General features: G+C 41.1%; 1 protein-coding gene across 13 annotated transcripts in view; it reads right to left on the bottom strand.

The window, feature by feature from the left end:
• Positions 1–22,340, bottom strand: part of auts2a (activator of transcription and developmental regulator AUTS2 a) — a 335,460-nt gene that overhangs the window by 246,370 nt on the left and 66,750 nt on the right. Inside the window, exon 1 of one of the 13 annotated variants that reach the window (XM_007557984.2) lies at positions 1,831–2,068. The exons of the other annotated variants lie outside the window; for them this stretch is intronic. Within the exon in view, the coding sequence (XP_007558046.1) occupies positions 1,831–1,878 (48 nt within the window). The 5' untranslated portion in view covers positions 1,879–2,068. Of the gene's footprint in view, positions 1–1,830; positions 2,069–22,340 lie in introns of those variants that run through there. 13 annotated transcript variants of the gene reach the window in all.

Genomic DNA, 22,340 nt, shown 5'->3' with positions numbered 1-22,340 from the left:
TTTGTGTTTTTGTGTTTATGATGAAAAGCAAATTGAAATGCCTTGCTGCTGAAATTTGCTACACAAATAAAATGTGATTAATTGATTGACTGTCATTGGTTTTATAACACTTTTATACCAGTGAATTCAAGTTCTCATCCACTTTAAATAACCATTTAAAGCCATTCTGTCAAAATCAACCATTTTGACAGAATGGCTGATGTCCAATATTAAATTTTACAACTAATATCGCCCGATACCATACTGATAATATTATGCATCCCTAGTCATTTTATTTATATAGCACATTTTTAGCAAGAAGGCAGTTCAGTTAAATTGCTTTACATGAGCTGGAAGGAAATACAAACAAAACAAAACAAAACTAAAAGAAAGACAAAAAGGTAAAAGTACAACACTACATATTGGTTCCGTATAAGTAATCCATAATTTATAAACTAACAGTTTATCTGAATTCTTGTTCTGATAAATGTAGATCTTGGTTCTCCATGTCTGATTGTATAAAGTAGACGGTTCATTCTGAGATTGTTCTAGGTTTGTAAGCTAACAGGAGTTTCTCTAAATTTTGCTCCGATATTTAAAGCATAAAGTTAAATGTTGGTCTAAAGTAAAAAAGTACTCCAGAGTTTACAGAAGGAGCTAACTGTTGATCGAAGGTAAGGACTACCCCACAATTTCTAAAAGTTATAAACTCAACAGTTTTCTGTTTTAAATGGAGTAAAGACTGGAGATTTCTGCAGACAGGTCATGGTCAGATTTACGTACTTCATAAATCTGACCTTAACGAAGATTGCGAAAATTCAACGCATTCAACCTTTTGGCCGACGTACAAAGTTCTGTGTGTGGTCGTAAACTTAGAATACACACGACTCCAAACACACCATGGCCTAATCGTGGTGCAGGTATCATGATTTTTGTAACATTTTTTAAGTGTCACTGAGAGCATTGAAACACATCAGAGTTGTAAAAACATAACGGCCATCTTCTCACTTCTGCACCTCAAAGCTGCTTAAGTACAAAATGGAAGACCAGATGGAAAGAAAGCACCTCGGGCACTAACAGATGCTCCCATGTGGCCACATGGCATCTCATAAGGTTTTTTTTTTTTAATGATGCATGTTTCAACTGGCTTTAAAGAGGTACAGTTGCACTAGCACTTAGTGGGGGTGCTGTTCGGCCGTGTTTGACGTAATGAGATAGCTTTGTCAAGCCAACGGAGCAGACACCTGATGCTGAACGCAGAACTTGATCAGTTAGCGTCAAAACCGTTTGAGAGACAAAAACAAGGAATGCAGTCCAGATGGTTTCTACCGGCCGATTCAGATGATGTCTGGCTGCAGAAACTGTAGATGTTTTCGTCACAGCACACGACACAGGATCTACTGTCCAGACAATGACATCACTGTGAGCAGTCAAACTTTATCGCTGTGGTACATCACGATGTGTCACGGCTAAACTGGAGGGCTGGGGGAGGGGGGGGGGCGTCGATGTGGACGAAATATTACATTCATAAAACTGAAGGTTTTACGTTCATTAACTTCATCACTGAATTAGGACGGTTAAAATGTCATGAAGTAACACATTTAATACAAGCGCTGTACATCAATACAACCACAGTACAGTAGTACCTTTACACTGAGCAAGCAAAGCAGCAAGACATTAAAGTTTGTCTACTGGCTAAAGTGCCAAAAAAAAAAAACAAAAAAAAGGTTTTTAACACACCAACAAACATAGCTGCAGAGAGTGTGTGCAACACGTCCGATGGTCGTATGCACAGGTATTCACCATGGCATGTTGTGGAGTACAGAACAAAAGGAACTGCACAGAACTCACCTTCTCGTTGTACTTGAACTTGACATAAAACCAACTTGACTTGATCATCCTCCTGCCGTCAGTTTGTGAAAGCTCCAGTAAGCAAAGAATGTCAAAGTCTCCTCCAAACACGGCGGACGGTTAATGATCTGTGCTGTGCCACTGAAATGTTTCAGCTGTCTTTATCCTGCAGGTCTCTGTGTGGGTTCCTTCTCGCTCCGTCTATGACTTCAAGCCTCTGAGCCTGCTACTGTACTGTTTGTTTCACTCCCTCGACTTAGTGGTGTAGGGTAGTGTGCGGTCGGGTGGTGTGTGTGCGTGCGTGTGTGTGTGTGTGTGTGTGTGGCAGGGTTGGAAGGCTGACAACAGAGCTCCTCAGATGGGCTTTGGCTGTGTTCAGCGGTGTTGGCAGATGCCAGCAGGGAAGCAGCGCAGAGATGTTTTTCTTCAGAGAGGCAAACTCTTAAGACTCGAGCAACCTCACCTCTCTCCCCCTTCTCTTGTTCAAAGTTTATTTTCTCTCTGTCCTCTCCGGGCTTCCTCCTTCTGCCTCTTTAGCTGTTTTTTTTTTGTTTTTTTAACATTTTCCCCTTTAAGTCCAGTCAATGTGTCTTCTCGGTTGCTTCTCATCGCTCCGTTTTATGCATCGGTAAGCTCTTTCAGCCTGACCCCATTCAACCCCGCTCTCTATCTGTTCCAGTCAGTTTCTTTGCCCTCTGAAGTTTGGCTGCCGGCTTTATGACTCGCGCAGACAGCGGCCCTGATGCCGGTCTAACCTCAAAGATGCCACAGACTCGACGTGTTCCAACTGCAGAATAAATTTGTCTCCAAGATGTTTGAATAAATCAGGATTTCCTGAGATCAGGTGAGGCGCGGTCCTAGGGAAAAAGCTGTGGAGCATTCTGGCTGTCTCACACAACTCAACACAGGATGTGTTAAACTGACTCGCATAACATTCAACTTAATTTAGCATTTATGTCATTTTAGCTGTCAGGGTAAGTTTTAACAAAGCAAACAAGATGAACACTTCCCTTTTGAAAAGCTCTGCGTGTTGGTGACCATTTTCCACACAGAAGTTAGCTAAAAAAAAAAGAAATTAAGTCAAACTGCCATGCCTTTTTATTCTGTTTTAAATAATAAAAACTAAACTTCAATGCAAATTTTTGCAAGATATTTTTCAAGTATTGAGTGTTTATGTTCCTTGATTTTTATTTTATTTTATGAACACTCTTATTACTGCAAAAATATATTGTATACATTTGCACTGAAGTGTTATTTTTATTACTGAAAACAGAGTACACTGCATGGAAAAGTCTGGAATTTGGACCTGAATTTTTTTTTAGCAACCGTTTTTGTAGAAAATAGTTTAAAACCACAGACTATAGATGCTAGATGGATGGACTGATGGACAGAAGAAGATTGGATGTACATAAAGAATATTCAGCAAGTTTTTGAAGCCTAATTGATCGTATAATTATGTTTGTGTTTTTCTTTCATTTTACCATAATAAACCAAAGCACAACACAGGACTTCATTAGTGAAAAGGAAATGAAAGGAGAAATACTGTAGGTGGCTCATTTCATATTGTACAGACGACTCTGAAATCTGAATAAACATCCAATGACTAGTTTTCATCAAGTAAAACATACGATTGAATAAGTGTGTAAAAGAGCTACTTAACTCATTATTAAAATCTTAAAGGGAATCAGTGATCTAATATTTTACAAGAACTGTGTGTTCCTTTTGGCCTTTTTCACATTTTGTACCATTACACCTACAAAATTCTATTTATTTTACTGAGAACGTGCAGTATGTGTTACGCCAACACAAGTAGCGCACGACTGTAGAGTGGAAGGAGAACGATGCATGCTTTTCAGTTTGTTGCTGACAAAAATCTAAAAAGTGTGATCTACATTTGAATCTAGTCCTCTATAATTGTGATTCCCCTACAAAAATATCCAGCTCTGCCAATTCCTTTCACAAGTCATCTAATTAGTAGTCTACTTGTTTGCAATTTAAAGGGGCAGCGTTACATAAAATCAGCTTTTTTGAGCTTTGCATCATGTTATGATGTTATCCAGTCATCAAAAACATACATGCTTTGATTATTTTATGAATGTCTGAAAAATCTTTTAGTCTCCCATGGCAACCATTCAGCCATGCAAAACGCTAGGAGGGACAGAGTGCCACCTTCAAGGATGAAGTTCCTCCTCTGAACAGCAGTTTCTCAGCTTCTGAGCGTCTGCGTTACAAAGCAGCCCTCCCAGACGATTCCCCCCCACTCAGCTCCTTCAGACTAGCCTCTGCAAATTAGCAAACACCTGGTGGAACTGCACATCTGCTGAGCTCAATATACTGACTACTTCTCATTGAAAAGGTGGAAAAAATTGTCAAAGAGGAGCGAAGTTGTGACGACTTCCTGAAGGCGGACATTCAGAAAGAGCAGGAGTTTCTTAAAGAGACAGAGACTCAATTTGAAGCTGTTAAATTACGAGCTCAAATCTCTTTTAAGTCATATTTGACATATTTTTATAACATCTGAAGGTAACATAGTTGCTTCATAGTACCAATTTATAGCATAATGTGACTTTAATGTTACTTAATTCAGTTACTTCATTCTGCTGTTGGTGGTCAGAGGGCTTGCATGCCAGCCTCACTTTGGCCAGACATTAGCTGTGGCTAAAATCCAGATGCTTACCACCATCAGCGTGTGAATGTGTGTATGTGTGTGTGTGTGTGTGAATGACAGAATGTAGTTGCTTTTGAGTCTGGACTTGATAAAGAGCTACGCATGGTAAATGGCTGAAAAGGTCATTTACCATATCAATGGCCCGAGAAGACCACGTAGTATGTTTGTTAATTCTGACCTCAAAGCATTTCAGTTCAATATCGAACATGTGAGCAAAGCAAGCGGCGAAGTGTTTGAAAGGTTTCTGCAGGAGAAAGTGAGCAGAATGAAGCGGACCTTTAAACACCAAGTGTGAATGCTTACAGACTAAAAAGGCTCGAGCCCAGCACAAAGAGAGGGCCACCCAGCCAATGTTTACATTCTGCCACTCCCCTCAGCACAGAGGACCCGAAGTCCAAACAGAAAACACTTGTGTGTATATAATTATGTCACATCTCACAATGGCTTAAGAAGGCTGCCAACTAAAATGGGCTCCTGTACCCCGCAGTATTTAACCAAATTTGGCAGCTCCAGAGTTAAACAGAGGTAACCTTTCTATCGTAGCATAACAGAGGCTTATAAACAAAGGCGATTGCTCTCAGTAGTGCCACTGTGTTAGCATCCACGAAGACATAATTGGCTTAGCAACACTTTTAGCCCCAAGCCAGTGCCAGTGCATAAGAAGGTCTGGCAGAACGCGCTGCCATACTGAAACAACAGGGAGGATGCCGCACAAAACATGCTCGTTTTTAGAGCAGAAGTATCCAATGGAGTGAGTGGTGTCTGCTATGGCCGCAGCTACGTTGTACTTGTTTACTGCTTTGTGTTTATGGAGTCGGTGTGTAGTCTGAAATGGGTAGTGCTAATCTCAGTTTGCAGATACCTGAAGCTGACGACGGGGGAGTCAGGGAAACAGACCCGGGCCTACTTAGGAACTAATTACAGCAAACTGAAAACAATTCCAGTTGCGCTGCGCCCCTTCTGAGTTATGATCTAATTTTTATGGTAGTTTTTTTTTTTCTTTTTTTTATGTGAACAGACAGAATATCAACAAAAAATTCAGTCAAAGCACATTAAATTCAATTCCATTGTCTACTATAAGGTAAAAAGTAAATGCTTCAAAAGAATTGTTGCGAGTGACGAGCCAAAGTTGGCTAGCAAAGCTGATTTTGGACCAAGTAGATTCCATGACCTGAGCTGCAACGAAGTGAGGCTAAAGCTAACGGCCAGGAACAAAGGATACTTCTAAGCTTCTACAGCAAGTTCAATCTCAAAAAATGTCATTATGGAAACGAAATCTCATGAATTGTTGTCATATTTGAACAGGATGATTATGTACAAAGAAGCTAATAATTATATAAGCAGAAAATGGAGTTGGATGGTGGTGATCTCCCTGCATAAGCCAGAAATCTTTAACCCCTTCTTTTGTGTATGGTTTCTGTAGATATTCCTTTCAGAGGGCCAGCAGTCAGGTCTTGTCAGGTGGGCTTATCCTCTGTGGTTGGTCTAATCAGAAGAAAAACAAACAGCAGGTTTCCTAGACTCTTTGTTGCTGGGGGCAGGGTGTGTGTGCGTGTGTGTGTTGTGTGGGCTGCTGTATTTGCTTTGCCTCGCTCCTGTTTTCTCCTTCATAGCCTTCTTTCTCTCTTGTCTTATCACTTCCCTCTCTCCTCATATCACCCACGGGGAGCCTGTGGTGCTGTAATGCTAAGTGACAGCTTGCCTGCCTTGCTCACTTCCCACACACATGCCTACGCCTGGCCATGTCCCCGATGGCCATCGCTTTGCCCAGACAGCAGAGTTTCAAGAGCTTACAGGGACCAAATCCAACTAAACTGAAACAAGTAGTTTGGGGTATCAAATCACCGCCTGGAGTGTATTTATACACAACACACAGACTTGAGCACAACTGAAAAGGCTAAGTTAGTGGCCTACTGATAATACCATTGAGGACTATAAAACAGCAGGCAGGTGTGTTAGGGTTTTCCTTTAGCTCCTCTTGAACTGCGACTCTCAATCAGAATAGAGGACGGTTATAGGAAAGGTATTTATTTAGGATAACTTTAAGGAGAGTTGCTTCCAGAACAAAGAAAGGTGGATAAATAAAAACTGGAGGATGAAACGTCCTCCAGTTTTGCTTTGCTTTTTGGACAGAAACATGATGTAGCATTGTGTCTACATCATGTCTCACTCTGATTTCTCTCTTGTTCAATACCGCTTTCCCGCAGGATCAAACAGAGTAGTAGCAGAAGACGCCCACGGAGGCCCCGAAGCTGCCCGGCTGCACCGAAGCTCCACGGAGTGGAGGCAGCGTCGCTCTCGAGGCTGAAGACGGACCTGAGTGGGACTGCTCAGAGCGGACGTACCTCTGTCTGCAAAACGACAGCGCCCGTCGTGGATGCTCTTTCGAGGGAGTGAAAGACAAATGTTTTGTGTTCATTGGTTTGAGTGTTAGCTCAGCAGCTCTCCTACTGACTGCAGCAGTGCATGCGCTCGATGCCAGGGAACAACTCCAAAGCGGTCGGTTTCAAAAAAAGAAAAAAAAAAAAAGAAAGCAAGAAAGAAGAAAAAAGTATGCCGGGCATGCCAAGAGAAACATGGAAGCCTTCCACTTTCTGCAACAGTCGAGGTTTACGTTCCGAATGTCTGCACATGGGCACTGAACTGGTTGGCAGAAAACGGATCGCTGTGATATCGGTGCCAAGAACAATCTAAAAACAAAATATTGCATGAAGACAGCTTGCTATTCAAACATATTGTAATAAATGAAATATTATTTGTTGTTAGATCAGGTCTCAGTGTTCAGTCAGTAAGGAAAGCAGCTGTTGGGTGTTCTAAAAGCCATTAGAAGTCACGCTGTCATCTACCATCAGTATAATATTGCAACAGAGTGCGTATATTTCCTGTGACTTTCACACTTTGCCTCAGTGCAGCATTGATGATCTTTTATAACAAGATACAGACGCAGGACACTTGTGACATCAAGTATGTCATCAAGTCTATGTTCTTGTTTACACTTAAAGGTTGTTTTGTGCCTGAGGTTGGGCTGAAATAGCACTGATAACCAACAGTGAAGCTATCCCTCTTACAGATAGCTATAAAAACCTATACAGACTGTAAGCGTTTGGGATGCGACAGCGATCAAAGCTTCATCAGTGCAGACAGAGTGTTGGAGTAACGTAGTGAGGAATAAAGTAATATTTCTGGGTCACTGCTGAAAAGTGCTTGCATTGATTCTGTAGTAGCGGTGTAAATGTCCTGTATGCGACTTTTATGTCACAGAATCTCTCAACTTGCCCGAAAATCTGTGGTATGCTAACTAGGTTGGGGTTTATGCTACGATAGGATGTTTAGGATGGAAAATAATTTACTTAAGGTGGCGCATTTTTATGTCACTGATACCTAATAGTGAGATGGTACTCTGAGACTAAAGTAAGGAAAAGCTTAACTTTAAAATTGTTAAATATTGCTTTGCTCTTAAGAGGAAAGCTGATGATGGAAGGACTGAGTTGCCTTAAATGTTTTTCTGGTAAACTATTTATTCCCTCCTTTTTCACTCTGCTGGAAGCAGCAGGAGCCAAAGGCCTGACACGACACAACACAGTGCATGCTCCTTTCTTTCTTTCCCCAGGCTGTATAGTGCAGCAACACAAAGGTCATTTCCTGCTCTCCACACAAATATTAGACTTGTAGCTCCGTCTCTGATTGTCAGATAATAGAGACCCGAGTCCCATCTTGGCCTCAGCCAGGAAATCAAGTTATCCAGAGCTTCTCTGCCTGCTGATACAGGGAAACGGAGAACTACACAAGGCGCACACATGCGGCACATTCTGCTCCAAACCGTCTGGGCGACTTTGATTAACGTCCTTGACGAGCTGCGATAACGTGAATCCTGTCTATTAGGGTGTCTGTCCACAGGAAGCGGATGCAAAATCATAAATTTATATCTTTTATGAAATGCTGTTTCTTTTTTTTTTTACATTTTAAATTAAGCCTCACTTTATGTTAAACAGCAGTTTTTCTAATTCATTATATAGCAAGGTTAACACATTTTAGAAAGAAATGTTGAACAGAAAATAAAACAACTCTCTTCCAAAGATTATAAGGTAATATACAATGTTAATTTATAAACTAAACATTTATCTACTTTTATGTGCATACCAACATAAAACAACAAATTGAAAATCTAATGGTAAAGCAAAAAGATAAATGCATGTAACCATGGCAACCGGTGACTCTCTGCAGTCAAGTTGTGCGTGGAGCCGCTGTGTTTACAAACAAATAATCCCTCTCGAAGCGAGGAAAGCCGTTGGTAACCATGGCGACTGACTGCAGGCTGTGAAAGAGGCATTGCTGAGGCCAAACTGATTACTTGAGCTGCTTGAATATCAAGATATTTGACCTGTAAGCTACCCAACTGACATGTACGTTGACTGTACTCATTATTGTGTTCCAACGTTATTCGATGACACACACACACACACACACACGCACACGCACACACACACACACACACACACAAAAACAGACCCAGCCGTATTGTCTCAGTTCTAAACCAGGGTTTCATTTGGAACCAATTTCCAAATACATGTCAGCAGGCCTCGGTTTAACGGGGGAACTGAGCTCCAGGGAGAAACCGAGAAGGCAGCGAGGAGGGGATGTGTTCCTCTTCCAATGACTTTCAGATGTGCGAGCCTGTGCCACAATGTTTCAGCTCACCTCCTTCTCTTCTGTATGCCTTTGCACGCATTCGACCTTTTTGTCTGTTCACAAAAGGAAGCAACCTACAAACCCCAGCTGTCCCCGTCTCTCTCCGAGCATGGATCAAATGAGAGCAGGAAAAGGAGATAAACACAGACTAATTGCTCGCAGGCCGAAGTAACTGAGCAACAGGGCTGGTTGTGTGCAAAGGAGCTTGTAAGTCAATTGTTCAGGATGGCTGGATGTTTAATGAGAGCTAGCCAGGAACTCCGCTGACCAATTTCAGAAAGAGCAAAATAACTCTCGCAATTTTCTGGAAAACCACCACTAACAATCGAATTTAGCTCAATACGCACCTCTGATGATCTCTGCCAGTCAAAGAGCACCACAGGGTTTGTGAAACGCGAACAGTAGAGGCACACATCCCCAACTACCAGCGTCCAGACAACATTTTACAGAGCTGGTGTAGCACTGGTATTTAATCACTAGATACACTACGCAGTCACCCTCTCAGTGCTGATGAAGTTACTCACCTCAACTCTTAAGTGGCTCCAACTAAAGGCAGTATGACCTACTTTATGATCAGCTCATGTTATAATTATTTGACGTGTTAGGCGCACACATTAACTGTGTATGCAGCACTAAAATGTTATCCTCAGAAAAAAAAGAGAAATGAAAAGTGCACACGTACACAAAACGTGAGCACATCAGTAAACACTTTGTAGATATGACACCAGTAGATGTTCCACACGTTCATTTCTTCACATTTCAACCCATATAACACGTCAATTTTAGATTCACAAGACCAGAAATACCCCAACTACTGTTAAGACTATTCTGCTGTATTATTATCCAGACGGTCGTAGTTCAGGTAAAGCTTTCAAACATCGTACGTTGCAACACGCATAAATGTGGATTTCTCAAGGTTGGTTCTCTCCTTTCTGAGTGGCACAGATATCGATTACAACATATGAACTGAATGTGAAGCACTGATGGGAAAGATGCATCAAAGGATGCTAGGTAATGACGATATTAAGTGAGAGAATGTTAAAAGATCTGTTGAGCACGACTGCTGACTCTAAGGCCACCTTTTGTCGGAATACACCGAACAGCTAGAGGCGCGTCGAGAAGGAACAGAAGCGGCATGAAGGCATCAAAGAACCATTTCCACTGCAGTTCTTAATGCGGGTCAACTCAAAGACTCTTGAATCGAGGTTAACGGCAGCCTAGGGGGGGGGCGCTACCAAAGTGATCCAAAGCACAGTAAAAAGGAATAAAGAAAGATCCTCCTGGAACTACCGTGGTTGACCTCTGGAAACCTCACATTCTGTGCAAAGACGAGTCTGTATTTCAAATATAACCAACGCTAACCCTTCTGAGTGAAAGGGCAATGTGTGAGTATCTCGTCTGTCTTTAACTCAGCACAGAGTGGAGCGAGTGCATGTCACCTGCATGCACAGGTGCCTCTCAGGAGACTAGGAAATTATCAAACATTTTACTTATTTTGGTAATTGACTTGAAAAAGTCATACTTCTGTATTTTCCATATAGTTTGGAAAGTAATTATTAGCTTTCGCGTACCGCGGACATTTTTTAGGTTTCCCACCAAACTTTTTTTCTTTTGCTTATTATATTGTGTTAGCTCTTAGTGTGACATTCAGACACATGAGCTACGGGAATCTTCAGCAGCAGCACACACACACACACACACACACACACACACACACACACACAGTGCCTCACCCTGCTGCACTAACAAGGATGTATCCCAGCAAGTCAATCCATGAAGATTGGCATATTTTTACCTGAGAAATGACTGTTGTGTGGAGAAAAACCCAGGACGGGTCGCCTGCTGCACCGTATAATAAGCTCGACTTATTTTGGCTTCATTATTGTCAGCTGGTTTCTCTGCATTTCGAAATATCACAGCAAATTGGCTCTAAGATGGACTGTAATAGGGGAGCGAGGCAGAGATCGCGTGCGAGGCTGTCTGTCAGAGCGGGCCAAAATTAAATAAGGGGTACGGAAAAATCTGATTGGCTATGGGGGGTTAAAGCCAAGCTGCCAAATAAAAAACACGTTTCCTCAGCCGTGTTGCTCTAAAAGAAATGACCCTTTGTGTGTGAAATGTGCATCGCTTACAGCAGATACAGCAACAGTTACCCTTTTTCTTTACACCACCGACTGCTTTTGCCCTTGTGGACCTATAAAACACATTAACTCTGCTGTGAGGCGGCGTGTAAAACAGAAAGAGGGGCCACTCAAGGCATCGCAATCTGTGCGTCGTATGGCTGCGGAAAAGCTGCAGGAGGAAAGCAACACTCGTTTAATGAGATCGCTCCAAAAAATAAAAAATAAAAAGGGAGAGCAAAAGGCATTCTCTCCAGCTGGCAGCAGAGGGCGCCAGCACATCATAGAAGCACCACAAGTAGGATTGTCATACCAGAGCCTAAAGTCCAGCTGAGAGATATCAGAAAGGAAGATGGAGAAGAAGAAGTATGGAGGTTTTGACTTTTCCAATCTGATTCTAACTTTTGCAGACAGCAGGTGAGGGTGGAGATGCCGGAGTTATTCCAGGAAACCGTCTCGTTTAGCAGAAACAATGTCACATTTTTTACCTCAACCAGGTGAAAAATGTGTCTATTTATTTATTTATTTATTTTTAAATGTTTGCGAGTCAATATTTCAGTTATTACTGTCCCTCCGCATTGTGGGATGCACTCGGGTTTGAGGTGTTTACGCCAGATTTAGTTTGACTCTTTCGGCCTGCTGACAGGGGCAGATGAGGCCCAGCGTCTGGGTGAATCGCAGATGGCTCTTTCTGTTTTTCCGCCCTGTGCTGATGGGAAAAGCCCGGGATGGGAGCGCCACCTTATCGGCACCGCGGTGGCAAAGAGCTGGCACCGCTGGGAGGACGGGCCGAGGGGAGAGCATGGCCCCTCACAGCGGGTTCCCCAAAGAAACCGTCTCCCATCTGCTCATCAACTCTGACAAAAAACAAAAAAGCTCTTTCGTTTCAGATTTTACTGTAAACACAGCCGCAAACAACATGTTTAATCACTTTTCCACCTATGATTTTTGAACCAAACTCTTAGAAAACTGTATCAATTATGCGTAGTGTGTCTTGTACACAACATCTAGTTTTTCCTCAGTTTACTATGACTGTCTTCTGGTATTTGTCATGCGTGTGATTAGGGATGCTCCATAGCTAGGAAACCGTCTCTGTTTTTATATCCAAGTGAGTTTAAAGGGGCAGTATAATGTATTTTCCAGGCACATATTGAAATTTTATACCACAATAAAGTAACTATGTTGCCACCAGTTCTTATAAAAGAATCGCCTATATATCAAATATGACTTAAAAAGAAATTTCATTTTATAATTTAACGCCCCTTGAAATTGAGCCTGTCTCTTTAAGAAACTCCACCCTCAGGAAGTCATTGCAACATTTCTCCACTATTAACCCTTTAACAACGTTTTTACCAGTGATGCACTGACAAGTAGCTGGTATACTGAGCTCAGTCCCACCAGGTGTTTGCTAATTGCTGCTGGCTAGTCTGAAGGAGCTGAGTGGTGGTGCTGCATTGGAGGGCTGCGCTGTGAAACTGCGTGTAAGAGGAGGAGCTACGTCTCAAAGGCGGTTCTAGGTCCACGCAGGCATTTCGCACAGCTGACTGGTTCCTCAAACATGCATGAAAGTCCCAAGGCAACACTCCACAAATGTTTTTGATAAAGGAACAGCTTTATAACATGATGTAAAGCTCAAAAAAGTAGATTTTGCATAACTCTGCCCCTTTAAATAAAAATGACGTTACTTGCACTCGAAGAAGCATAAAAAGAAAATATTTTAAAAGCAAGACGAAAAGAACATTTGAAAATTAATATTCCATGACCTTTGAGTTTGTTTTTCTTTATTTGGGGATCCAAGACTCTTCACTTTACTTCTGTTCTGTCCTGGGTTGTTAATTATTATTCTGCCATATTGCGCTGAGTATGTCCTTCGTTTTTATTGTTTCTTTTCTTCGTGGATTTGGGTTTAGTCTTCTATGTCAGCTTTTTCTCCAAGCAAAAGGGATTTTGCCCTTTTCTTTGTAGATAGTAATAATAATCTCTATATTGTCTGTGATAATTAATTACTTTCCCTCAGTGTGGCAGCTCCAGTCATTCCCCATCTACCTCTTCTCCACTCGTTAACTCACCTGTTTAGCATTCCAGTAACTAAGTTCTGTGCTGTAAATCCTTCTTTGTCAGATTTGGGAATTTTTCTACCTATATTTTTTTTTTTTTTGTCTTTTTTGAAAACCTGTTTATTTTCCCGTGCCTGCCTCCCGCCTCCACACTTTGCCACTCACCCACAGAGCCACGATGCTGGTTATTGACTTGGTAAGTCAGCCCAGGGTTTCTGGACTCTGGATGTGTGCTTCTTCATCTTAAACAGGTGGAGTTGAAATGAAAAGGACACACTGCAATGTAGAGGCAGGAGGAACGCTGGCCATGGAAAAAAAGAGCAGGTAAACATACAAATGAATCCACTTATGAATACCCCAGCCAAGCTATCAAAGGAAAGCTTTAAAGTGCTTTTAAGCTAAGATCAGGTGAAAGAAGGTCATAAGAATATGCTTGTTGTATAAACAGTTCAGGTTCATGCTGTGGTGATTGTGTGTCACTTGCTCTTCTGGCATTTTCTCCAAATAAAACCCCATAAAACAAGTTATTCACGTTTTATACCAGAGAAATGGCTCTCAGCTCTCTTGTCTGGAAGTGCTTCCCTAAATAATATTAATGCAGCATCAATATTTTCAGATGTGATTTCAGTTCTTCTTTGAAGCATCAATGTGACTTTTTTTTTTAAACATATGTTAATCGTTATATTTGATGGGATTCTATAGCAGTTTTTTTTTTTTTTTTTTTAAACATATGTTAATCGTTATATTTGATGGGATTCTATAGCAGGAAAAAAATCCCCAAAAGCAGCACATCATTGTTCTGATTCATTGTAATTTAAGAATGAGAACAAAGTTGGTCTGAGAATTGATGTTCTTTCTTTTGTTTGAAAATTAGCAGGCAAATGGTAAACTACACATTTTTTGTTGAATTTCTTAGAGGGAAATTTTTTGTTTTACTATTCCAGATGTGAAGATCAGACACAATGATTTGCTTTTTATTTTGCATCTGTGTGACAAGTGACATAAGACAGCTGAAAACATATGAAGCTAGTAAGAAAAAAAAGAAACAAAAAAAATAAATAAAAAAAGAAAATTTTCTGCCAGCTGTTTTCATTCTGAGAACAAACAAAGCAGTAAAACAGAAGGAATGCGATCAGATTCTATCTCATCCAGGCCTCGCTTAAAACTCAATAATGTATCAGCTTGTTCAACCGCACCGTGAAATCCAACCAGAGCACAGAGAGAACAATATCAGTCCCTTGCCAGTACATTGGTGTATTGCCAGGCAGCTCTGATCATCATTCAAGAATGGAAATACAGTCCAGAAAAAAAACAAAAAAAATAAAAAAATCAGTCGGCGAGGAAAAGAGGGAATTCCTTTAGGTCTGCAAACATGTTGCCTCCGACTCACGTTCACGCTCCGCTAAGCAGGAGTTCAGCGAGAAATTATCAGCATCTGAGAGCGATGTTTCTCACATCAGCAACTACTCTACACATATTCAGACGAAGAGTTTTATGAATTATGTATCTGGCAAATTGATTCAATTTGCTTTACAGTCCAAATAGGAACTGGAGAAGCATTTCATCTCCAAGGCACTCGCAGCTTAAAGGTACTGATGGGATATTCACATTGGCGTTAAAAAAAAACAAAAAAAACAACCCAGCATGTTAGCAAGCTGTTAATTTGAAGCCACTTTGTTTTCATTGACAGAAAATCTCTACTGAAATGCCAATGATTTGGCGTCTCTGTGCTTTTTCCCGTGGCAACCTGCAGTATTAACAGGCTGCTAATCAGAAAAAACGTACATACGGTAGCAGAAGGATCCTACAAGTTCAAATAGGTAAAACTTTTAATACAGCTGAATAAATCAACCTTATGTCGCTGCTCTCTTGTGAATACCGTACGTTACATTTCCTCTGGTGGAAATAAAAGCTTCATCCGATCCGCTCCATGTCAGTGCCTGACTAAACTCTCATGCAGGCCAGTTGTGATCCAAGATGTACGATGCTGTTTTTCCTGACAAGCAGTCTGGTATTTTGGGTGTTATTTTTGGACCAGCAACAACAGTGAGTCCTTGTTTCTGTCACTAGTACACACAAACTGATTTCTAATTCAAATTTCATGCAGTAGCATCTGGCTTTGCCTCCAATCCGAGGCTATTTCTCTATGGTTTAAATCACTGTATAAAGCTGAGGCTCTCAGTTCTCTTCCACAAATGTGAAACATTACATCTGCATCAACTTAACTTATGCACCGTGTAACACTGATCTGACGTGAGGAGAAATGTCAGCATCCCATCATATTCTGAAAACTACAAGCTATGACGCGGCAACATAAATCAAATCTCATCAAATATGATCTTTTTTGGATTTTATGTGACAGGTCTGTGAGAAATATAAAGATGGGATGTTGTTTTATAACCTAGTCCTGCTTTAAACTCTTACATTTTACTTCTTCTTCCTATCTGACCTGCCTGCTGTGTTCATGTGGTACTTTGTTCTCGTCTGTACGGTGGCTCAGAAGGGCCAACAAATGCAAAAGCCACAACATAACAACACAATCCATAACAGGGCAGCAAAAAAAACCACAGCAAAAGTTATGCTAACAGGTTAGCATAACTTTCTTTGTAGCATAATTTTACTTTGGCATAACTTCCATTTTAGCAAAAATTATATTTTAGCATAACTTCTATTTTAGGACAGGCTACCTTTTGCTTTAGCATAATTTCTGTTTTAGCAATATTTTCATATTAGCATAACTTCTGATTTAGCTTAGGGTAATTTTTGTTTTAGCATAAGCTCCATTTTAACATAACTTCTGTTTTGGCAAAAAAATTATATTTTAGCATAATTTCTGTTTTAGGAATGGCTAACTTTTGTTTTAGCCTAAATTCCATTTTATCTTAGGCTAATTTTTGTTTTAGCATAAGCTCCGTTATGATAGATCATAACTTATGGTATAAGCTCTACCATAACTTCCGTGTTTGCATAATTTTCATTTTGACATAGCTTCCACAGCAAAAAAGCCATTGTAGCATTCCTTCCGTTTTAGCATAATTTCAATTTTAGCATGACGTCTTTTGTGGCTTTTGTTGTGTTCTTTGGTTGTGGCTTTAGCATTTTCCTGACCCTTCTGGGCCACTGCACTAATGTTCAATAACAAACCTCTGATACCTTCACAGATCACCTGGAATTAGACTGAGATTAAATTACACATAAGCCAGTATCATCTGTTTAGCCAGGGTCAATGAAGGGATTTGTATCCGCATTAGGCTGCGCCTGGTTGTTTTTGAAGGGTCTCAGAATAAAAGGGGTTGAATATAAATTCTCACCAACTTTACAGATTTTTATTTGAACCAAAAAAAATAAAAAATACTATTACAAGTTTTGAACATCGGAAAGTCTCCTTTCTCCAGCTAAATTTTTGTGACAAGGAAAACAAAATATTCACACGCAAAATCAGCTGGAAAATGTACTAATTATATACAGTAGTCACAACACAGTCCTTTTCAGATGCAACATGGAAGCCACTGTATGAACATTAGCCCTTGCTATTCCACAGAAAGCTACATCACCACTGGGCTGATGGTAATCAAATATCAGAGAATTGACTGGAAATAACTCCTACATGGACAAATTGCTCAGAGGAAATAGTCTACTGTGCTCTAAAAAGACGGAAATGGAGGAAAAGGATCATAGAAATTTTCTCTTTTGCAACTGATGAAAAGCAAATAAAGAGGATTTTCTAGTTCTCGTGCAGATATGAGCTTTCAGATATTGCTCCTCTCTTGGCCGTTTAAGACTCTCTCTCATTTCATGCCATGAAGTAGCACCGCTTCTGCTAACCTCAAGTGCTCATCATGAGCTCATTTTCCAAGTTTAGCAGCTATTTATAGCGCTTGTCACACATTCAGGATTTTCTTTGGATGGATGATTAAAGGAGGGGGGAAAAAATCCTCAGGGGAAGCTTCAAGATTAAAGAACAGAGCCGTTAGATTTGTAAAATAAATGATAGCTCAAACAGAAAAATAAAGCCACTGAGTCTTTTTAAAGGATGAGGCTTGTGCAGTTTTATCTACGTTCTGTGAAGTTCCACTTCAACAACATGACGATTAGAGAGACTTTAAGAATCCGTCATTTCTCCTTCAGCAGTTATAACTATTACATTACCACTCACTTTAAAGTGAAAATAGATTTTAGTCCGACTGAAAAATGAAGAAGCTGAATTTATGTGGTTTAGGTGATACGAGTCCTTTAAATTTTATATCAGGTAGTTGGATGTAGTGGATTTAATGTAAAAATAAAAAGAAGCAAAATTAGACCACACATTTTAGACTACTTTGTCTTTATTGGGATTTGGTCCATTCAGTCACCGTCACATGACCAAACAAAAACCACATGACCAACTTTCTCCCTGTCCCTCCAGAAACAAATGGCAAAAAATTTGGAAACAAATATTGGCCCAATTTGTTTTGTAGGACTTTTTGTAGGACTACAGAACAAAAAGATCCGGAGGATCTCAGTCAACCCAGAGCAGGAACTAGAACAAACTCTGAATCGAGAGAAACTCGTCTAAAGAAACTACTCATTACCTCAGATCAACATTTAGGACCGTCTACTTTATAGAACCAAACATGGAGAACCAACATCTGGTTTTATCATATCAAGAATCCAGAGAAATCCCTACTAGTTTATAAATTCTTATTCTTATTAAACATGGGGAACCAATATGTAGTTCTACACTTTCACTTTTTGCAAACGTTTTATATTTTTCTCTTGCTTTCCTTTTATTTTGTTTCTATTTCCTCTAACTCGTGTCAAGCACCTTGATTTGTCTCGTTGCTGAAAATGTCCTGTATAAATAAAGTTACCTTACCTCACCTTAATACCAAGATGTTTAAAAAAAAAAACAGACTACTATCGACCGATACCGATATTAGTGCTGATATGTCGTGCAGGATTGAAGAGTCAAAATGTAAATTGACAGCAGGCCACACTGCTGTCTGAGGTGATACATTTAAGACAGAAGTTGGAATTTATATGAGCTCTAGTTGGTTCCCTAAAACAAATAAAAAAGGGTTTTAATTGTTTACAACAATTTCTGTTGTAAAATAACCCGTTATAATTAAAAGTCTGTTCTATATTGAAGAATTCATTTCACACCATTATTATGCGTTGCCATTCCAGCAGGTCGGATATAAAGAAAGAGGACAAAGCATTGAAGTTGCATTGGGAACTTTGTGTTTCCTTTAGCAGGAGTAAATTCTGGGGAAGAAACAAAAAAAAAAATCTTTCCCATCCAGAAGGGCTCAAACTATCTTGAGCTCTCGTCACTAAGCCTGAGCGCTGTAACCGACAGCAGGCCGGGTTTGAAGCCCGTTTGACTGCGACGGAGCAGGACAACCACGATAAAAGCTTCTTCAAACACTTACAACCCACCGGCCAGCATTGACTGGCAGCTGGAATGGGTCTGGGCTTAAAGTGGCTGACACTTTAAGTACAGCCACTTAATTTTTCATGAGCTGATAGTGGGGGCTGTCAGGAGAGAGATCCAGCACGAGGCTGGATGGTGACCAGCGAGAGCAAATGTTGGCTGTCTTTACTCAGCAGATGTAGAGAGAGCGAGCTATGAAAAAGAGTCAGTCGTGAAGCAGGTCCCCTATCCCTCTCTTTGCTGTCCTCTCTTAGAGGAGTGACACTTCAAAGGAGCATGTTCTTTTAATGCAAGGCAAGCAGAAAGAGAGAAAAAAGGAAAACCCATTAAACCATTTTCAAAGACATGCTGGCCTAGACGTGTCAAACAGCATCAGGGGGCTCCTGCTACAGACAGGCCTTTGGAAGTAGGAACAACACAGACATACGAGTCATCCGTACGAGATGCAGCGGGAGTGGGCGGAAGCATGAAGTTACTGATACCGAGGTGCGAATGTGCTGTCAGAAGAGCTCGAGCACAGAGGAAAGAATGACAGCGTGGAAAGACCGGTTTACGAAGCTTCAGTGCCTACGCCACATACGCACGATCGCAGAGACGCGCACGATCGCGGAGACGATTCAGAGGTTTACAGAGGAGCCGACACGAGCACGCTGCTGTGGAAGGATCTCACAGGTCAGGGCAAAGGGCGTGGCAGAACGTCCAGCACAAGAGATGATGCGATTCGCGATGTTGGGTTTAAAACGACGACGAGAGATGACGTTTTAGAAATATGTTTTCGTGAAAAGTCAAAATGCAGTTTCGTTGTTTGCACATGTTGAATGGTTCACCATTAAGTGCTTTTGAAAATCTGTTATTGAGAAGAGACTGTCATCTCAGGTTTGACTAGCCCATATATTGCGCTTTATATCAGGCACGGTCGTGAAACCGGTCGCAATGCATCCCACTATTAAAAGCTGCAGTATGTAAGCAGCTAAAAATGCAACAAATGCTCCGATTTTGCAGACCATCAGGTGTGAAAACACTCTTGGTCTTTGAGCTACACATCATGGTTTTGCAAGAAGGGCCGTTTGAGTCCAGCTAATTGAACAGCTATATTGAAAATGAATGCATAATCTTAAAACAATATCACGTCCAAGGAAGTTGTTCCGATTGTGACGATAATGGTGATTCGATATATCGTACAGAAACCTACCCGTGAATCACATATTCCCTTCGGTAAATCCACAGGCCACTGTCAAACACGGAGCAGCGTCGACATGTTCACACATAATGGGCATGTGTCTCAGAATAAGCCACAATGATTTGATTTGATCCAACGCTGCTGCATGAAGAGCCACAGTGACAGTGACGGTTATCATCCCCCACAGGACGGATTTGGCATCTTATCTGACAATCAGGACAATGCTTTTCTTCAAATCTCCTACTGGCTTAAAGGATAAGCTTATTAAGGGTGACCCACAAAGCTGAAAGAGCTGAACATTGCATTACATCGTCAATGGAGATTGACAACCATGGCAAGTTTGCCTCCATCTTGACACAATAAGGGCTTCAGTCCAAATATTTACACAAGGACACAGGAGACAAAACACACACACACACACACAGATATATATAAACCAGCCCCTTGAGAGCAGCCATTAGTGCTTTTAGCTTGATCTCATTACAAGCGGCCTCCAGCAGGTTGAAGTGAAAGTTCAGTGTAGGTAAGAGACTGACGCTGGATAATAACCCAGCCGTTGGCAGTCCTAAGGCAGGACTTCTCCATCAGGGCAGGCAGAGTGAGATCCCAGCCAGTTAAAATATCCAGAGAGCCAGAGTTCAGAGCCCTTCAAGTTGACCAGCCGGCCTGCTCGAGACCTCTCTTTGAAGGCTGTTTCAAATCCCAGAGCTGGACAACACTCTGAGCGCCTCAGAAACCATCACGTTCAGCACCGGACATGTTCCATTTAGCTGTTGAGTTATAACCATACAGAGAGAGCATGAACATTTCCCAATAAACAGATCCATAGTGCTACTATATCTTTATCAATAAATCTGTTTTTATCTTATTAGATAAATTTGGGCTGCACAGTGGCGCAGTTGCCTTGCAGCAAGAAGGTTCTGGGTTCGATTCCTGGCCCGGGGTCTTTCTGCATGGAGTTTGCATGTTCTCCCTGTGCATGCGTGGGTCCTCTCCGGGTACTCCGGCTTCCTCCCACAGTCCAAAAACATGACTGGGTAATTGGTCTCTCTAAATTCTCCTGTGTGCGCATGGTTGTTTGTGTGCGCTGTGTTGCCAGACTGGCGACCTGTCCAGGGTGACCCCCGCCTCTCGCCCGAAACGTTAGCTTCGGAACGAACAACGCCCCAGACCCCACTAAGGGACAAGGGTGTGCAGAAAATGAATGGACGGATAAATAAATTTGACTTGCCTAAAAACACCGTATTCTAGCACAAAAACTGTTTATCACAAAACATTTTTTTTTCTTTTTTCAAAATTGGCATGTTAAGCAAATTTATTAATTTTTTTATTTCAAATTTGCACAATTTTATGGTTAATAGAAACACAGACGTAGTCTCACTGGTGTTCCGGTGAACAAAGGAGGCCAACTCAAAGCTCCGACCTCAGCCCGGTTAAAAACTGTTTGAAGGATGAGCGGGAAACCGGCCAACTAAAGTGAACCGAGTCTGAAGCTGCTCTATGTTGTTTCTCAGCGAGATTCTCACATTGAAAACAAACCGATTTTTTAATTTTCATTTTGTTTTTTTTTTACATTATTGTTCCTCAACTGCTGACAAACAAGAAGACAGACCAGCAGACAGACAGGAAGGTGGTTTCTCTGAGACATGAGGGGTTCGGAGGAGGGAGATCTAACCTAAGCCCTCCTTGCTCATCCACCACACTCCTTTCCTCATCACCCCAGAGAGCAGATGGGCCTCACAGCACGCTGTTCTGTTTACCAGAGCGACTGTACAAAGCAGCAACCACCACAGGCTCCCACTCTGTCAGTGAGCAGAACAAAGCTTCCTCGGGAAAACATGACAACCTAAGAGACAAAAAGCTGGAAACAACTATTTACATAATGGATAAGGAATGAGAAGGAGAGCGCAAACTTGCTGTGTTTGTTTCTGACGCCATAGCAGAAATTGATACTGTTACCACGGTGACAATGTCCATATATTCAACTTGCATTGTGTCCAGAAAATATCACTTTTTTTTCCACATTTTGTTGTTATTCTCAACTGTATTATAAATTAATATTGTTTTTTTTTTTTCTCAAAATTCTACACACAAATGTGCAAACTTTTGTTTTAGTGTCTTGGTAGTTTGTTAAAAATAGAAAACCAAAAACATCAAATTCACATAAGTATTCGCAGCCTTTGCTTAATATTTTGTAAATAAAGCTCAAAATTCAGTTTCCACTGACCATCTTCATGTCTCTGCAGCTTGAATGACGTCCACCTGTGGTAAATTCAGTTGATTAGACTTGATTTGGAAAGGCACACACCTGTTTATTTAAGATCGCACAGTAGACAGGCCAGGTCAGAGGTCAAACACCAAGCATGGAATCAAAGGAATGGCC

The sequence above is a fragment of the Poecilia formosa genome, unplaced genomic scaffold (assembly GCF_000485575.1).
Source record: "Poecilia formosa unplaced genomic scaffold, Poecilia_formosa-5.1.2 Scaffold93, whole genome shotgun sequence".
Lineage (NCBI taxonomy): Eukaryota > Metazoa > Chordata > Actinopteri > Cyprinodontiformes > Poeciliidae > Poecilia > Poecilia formosa.
This window is presented reverse-complemented; position numbering and strand designations above follow the sequence as displayed.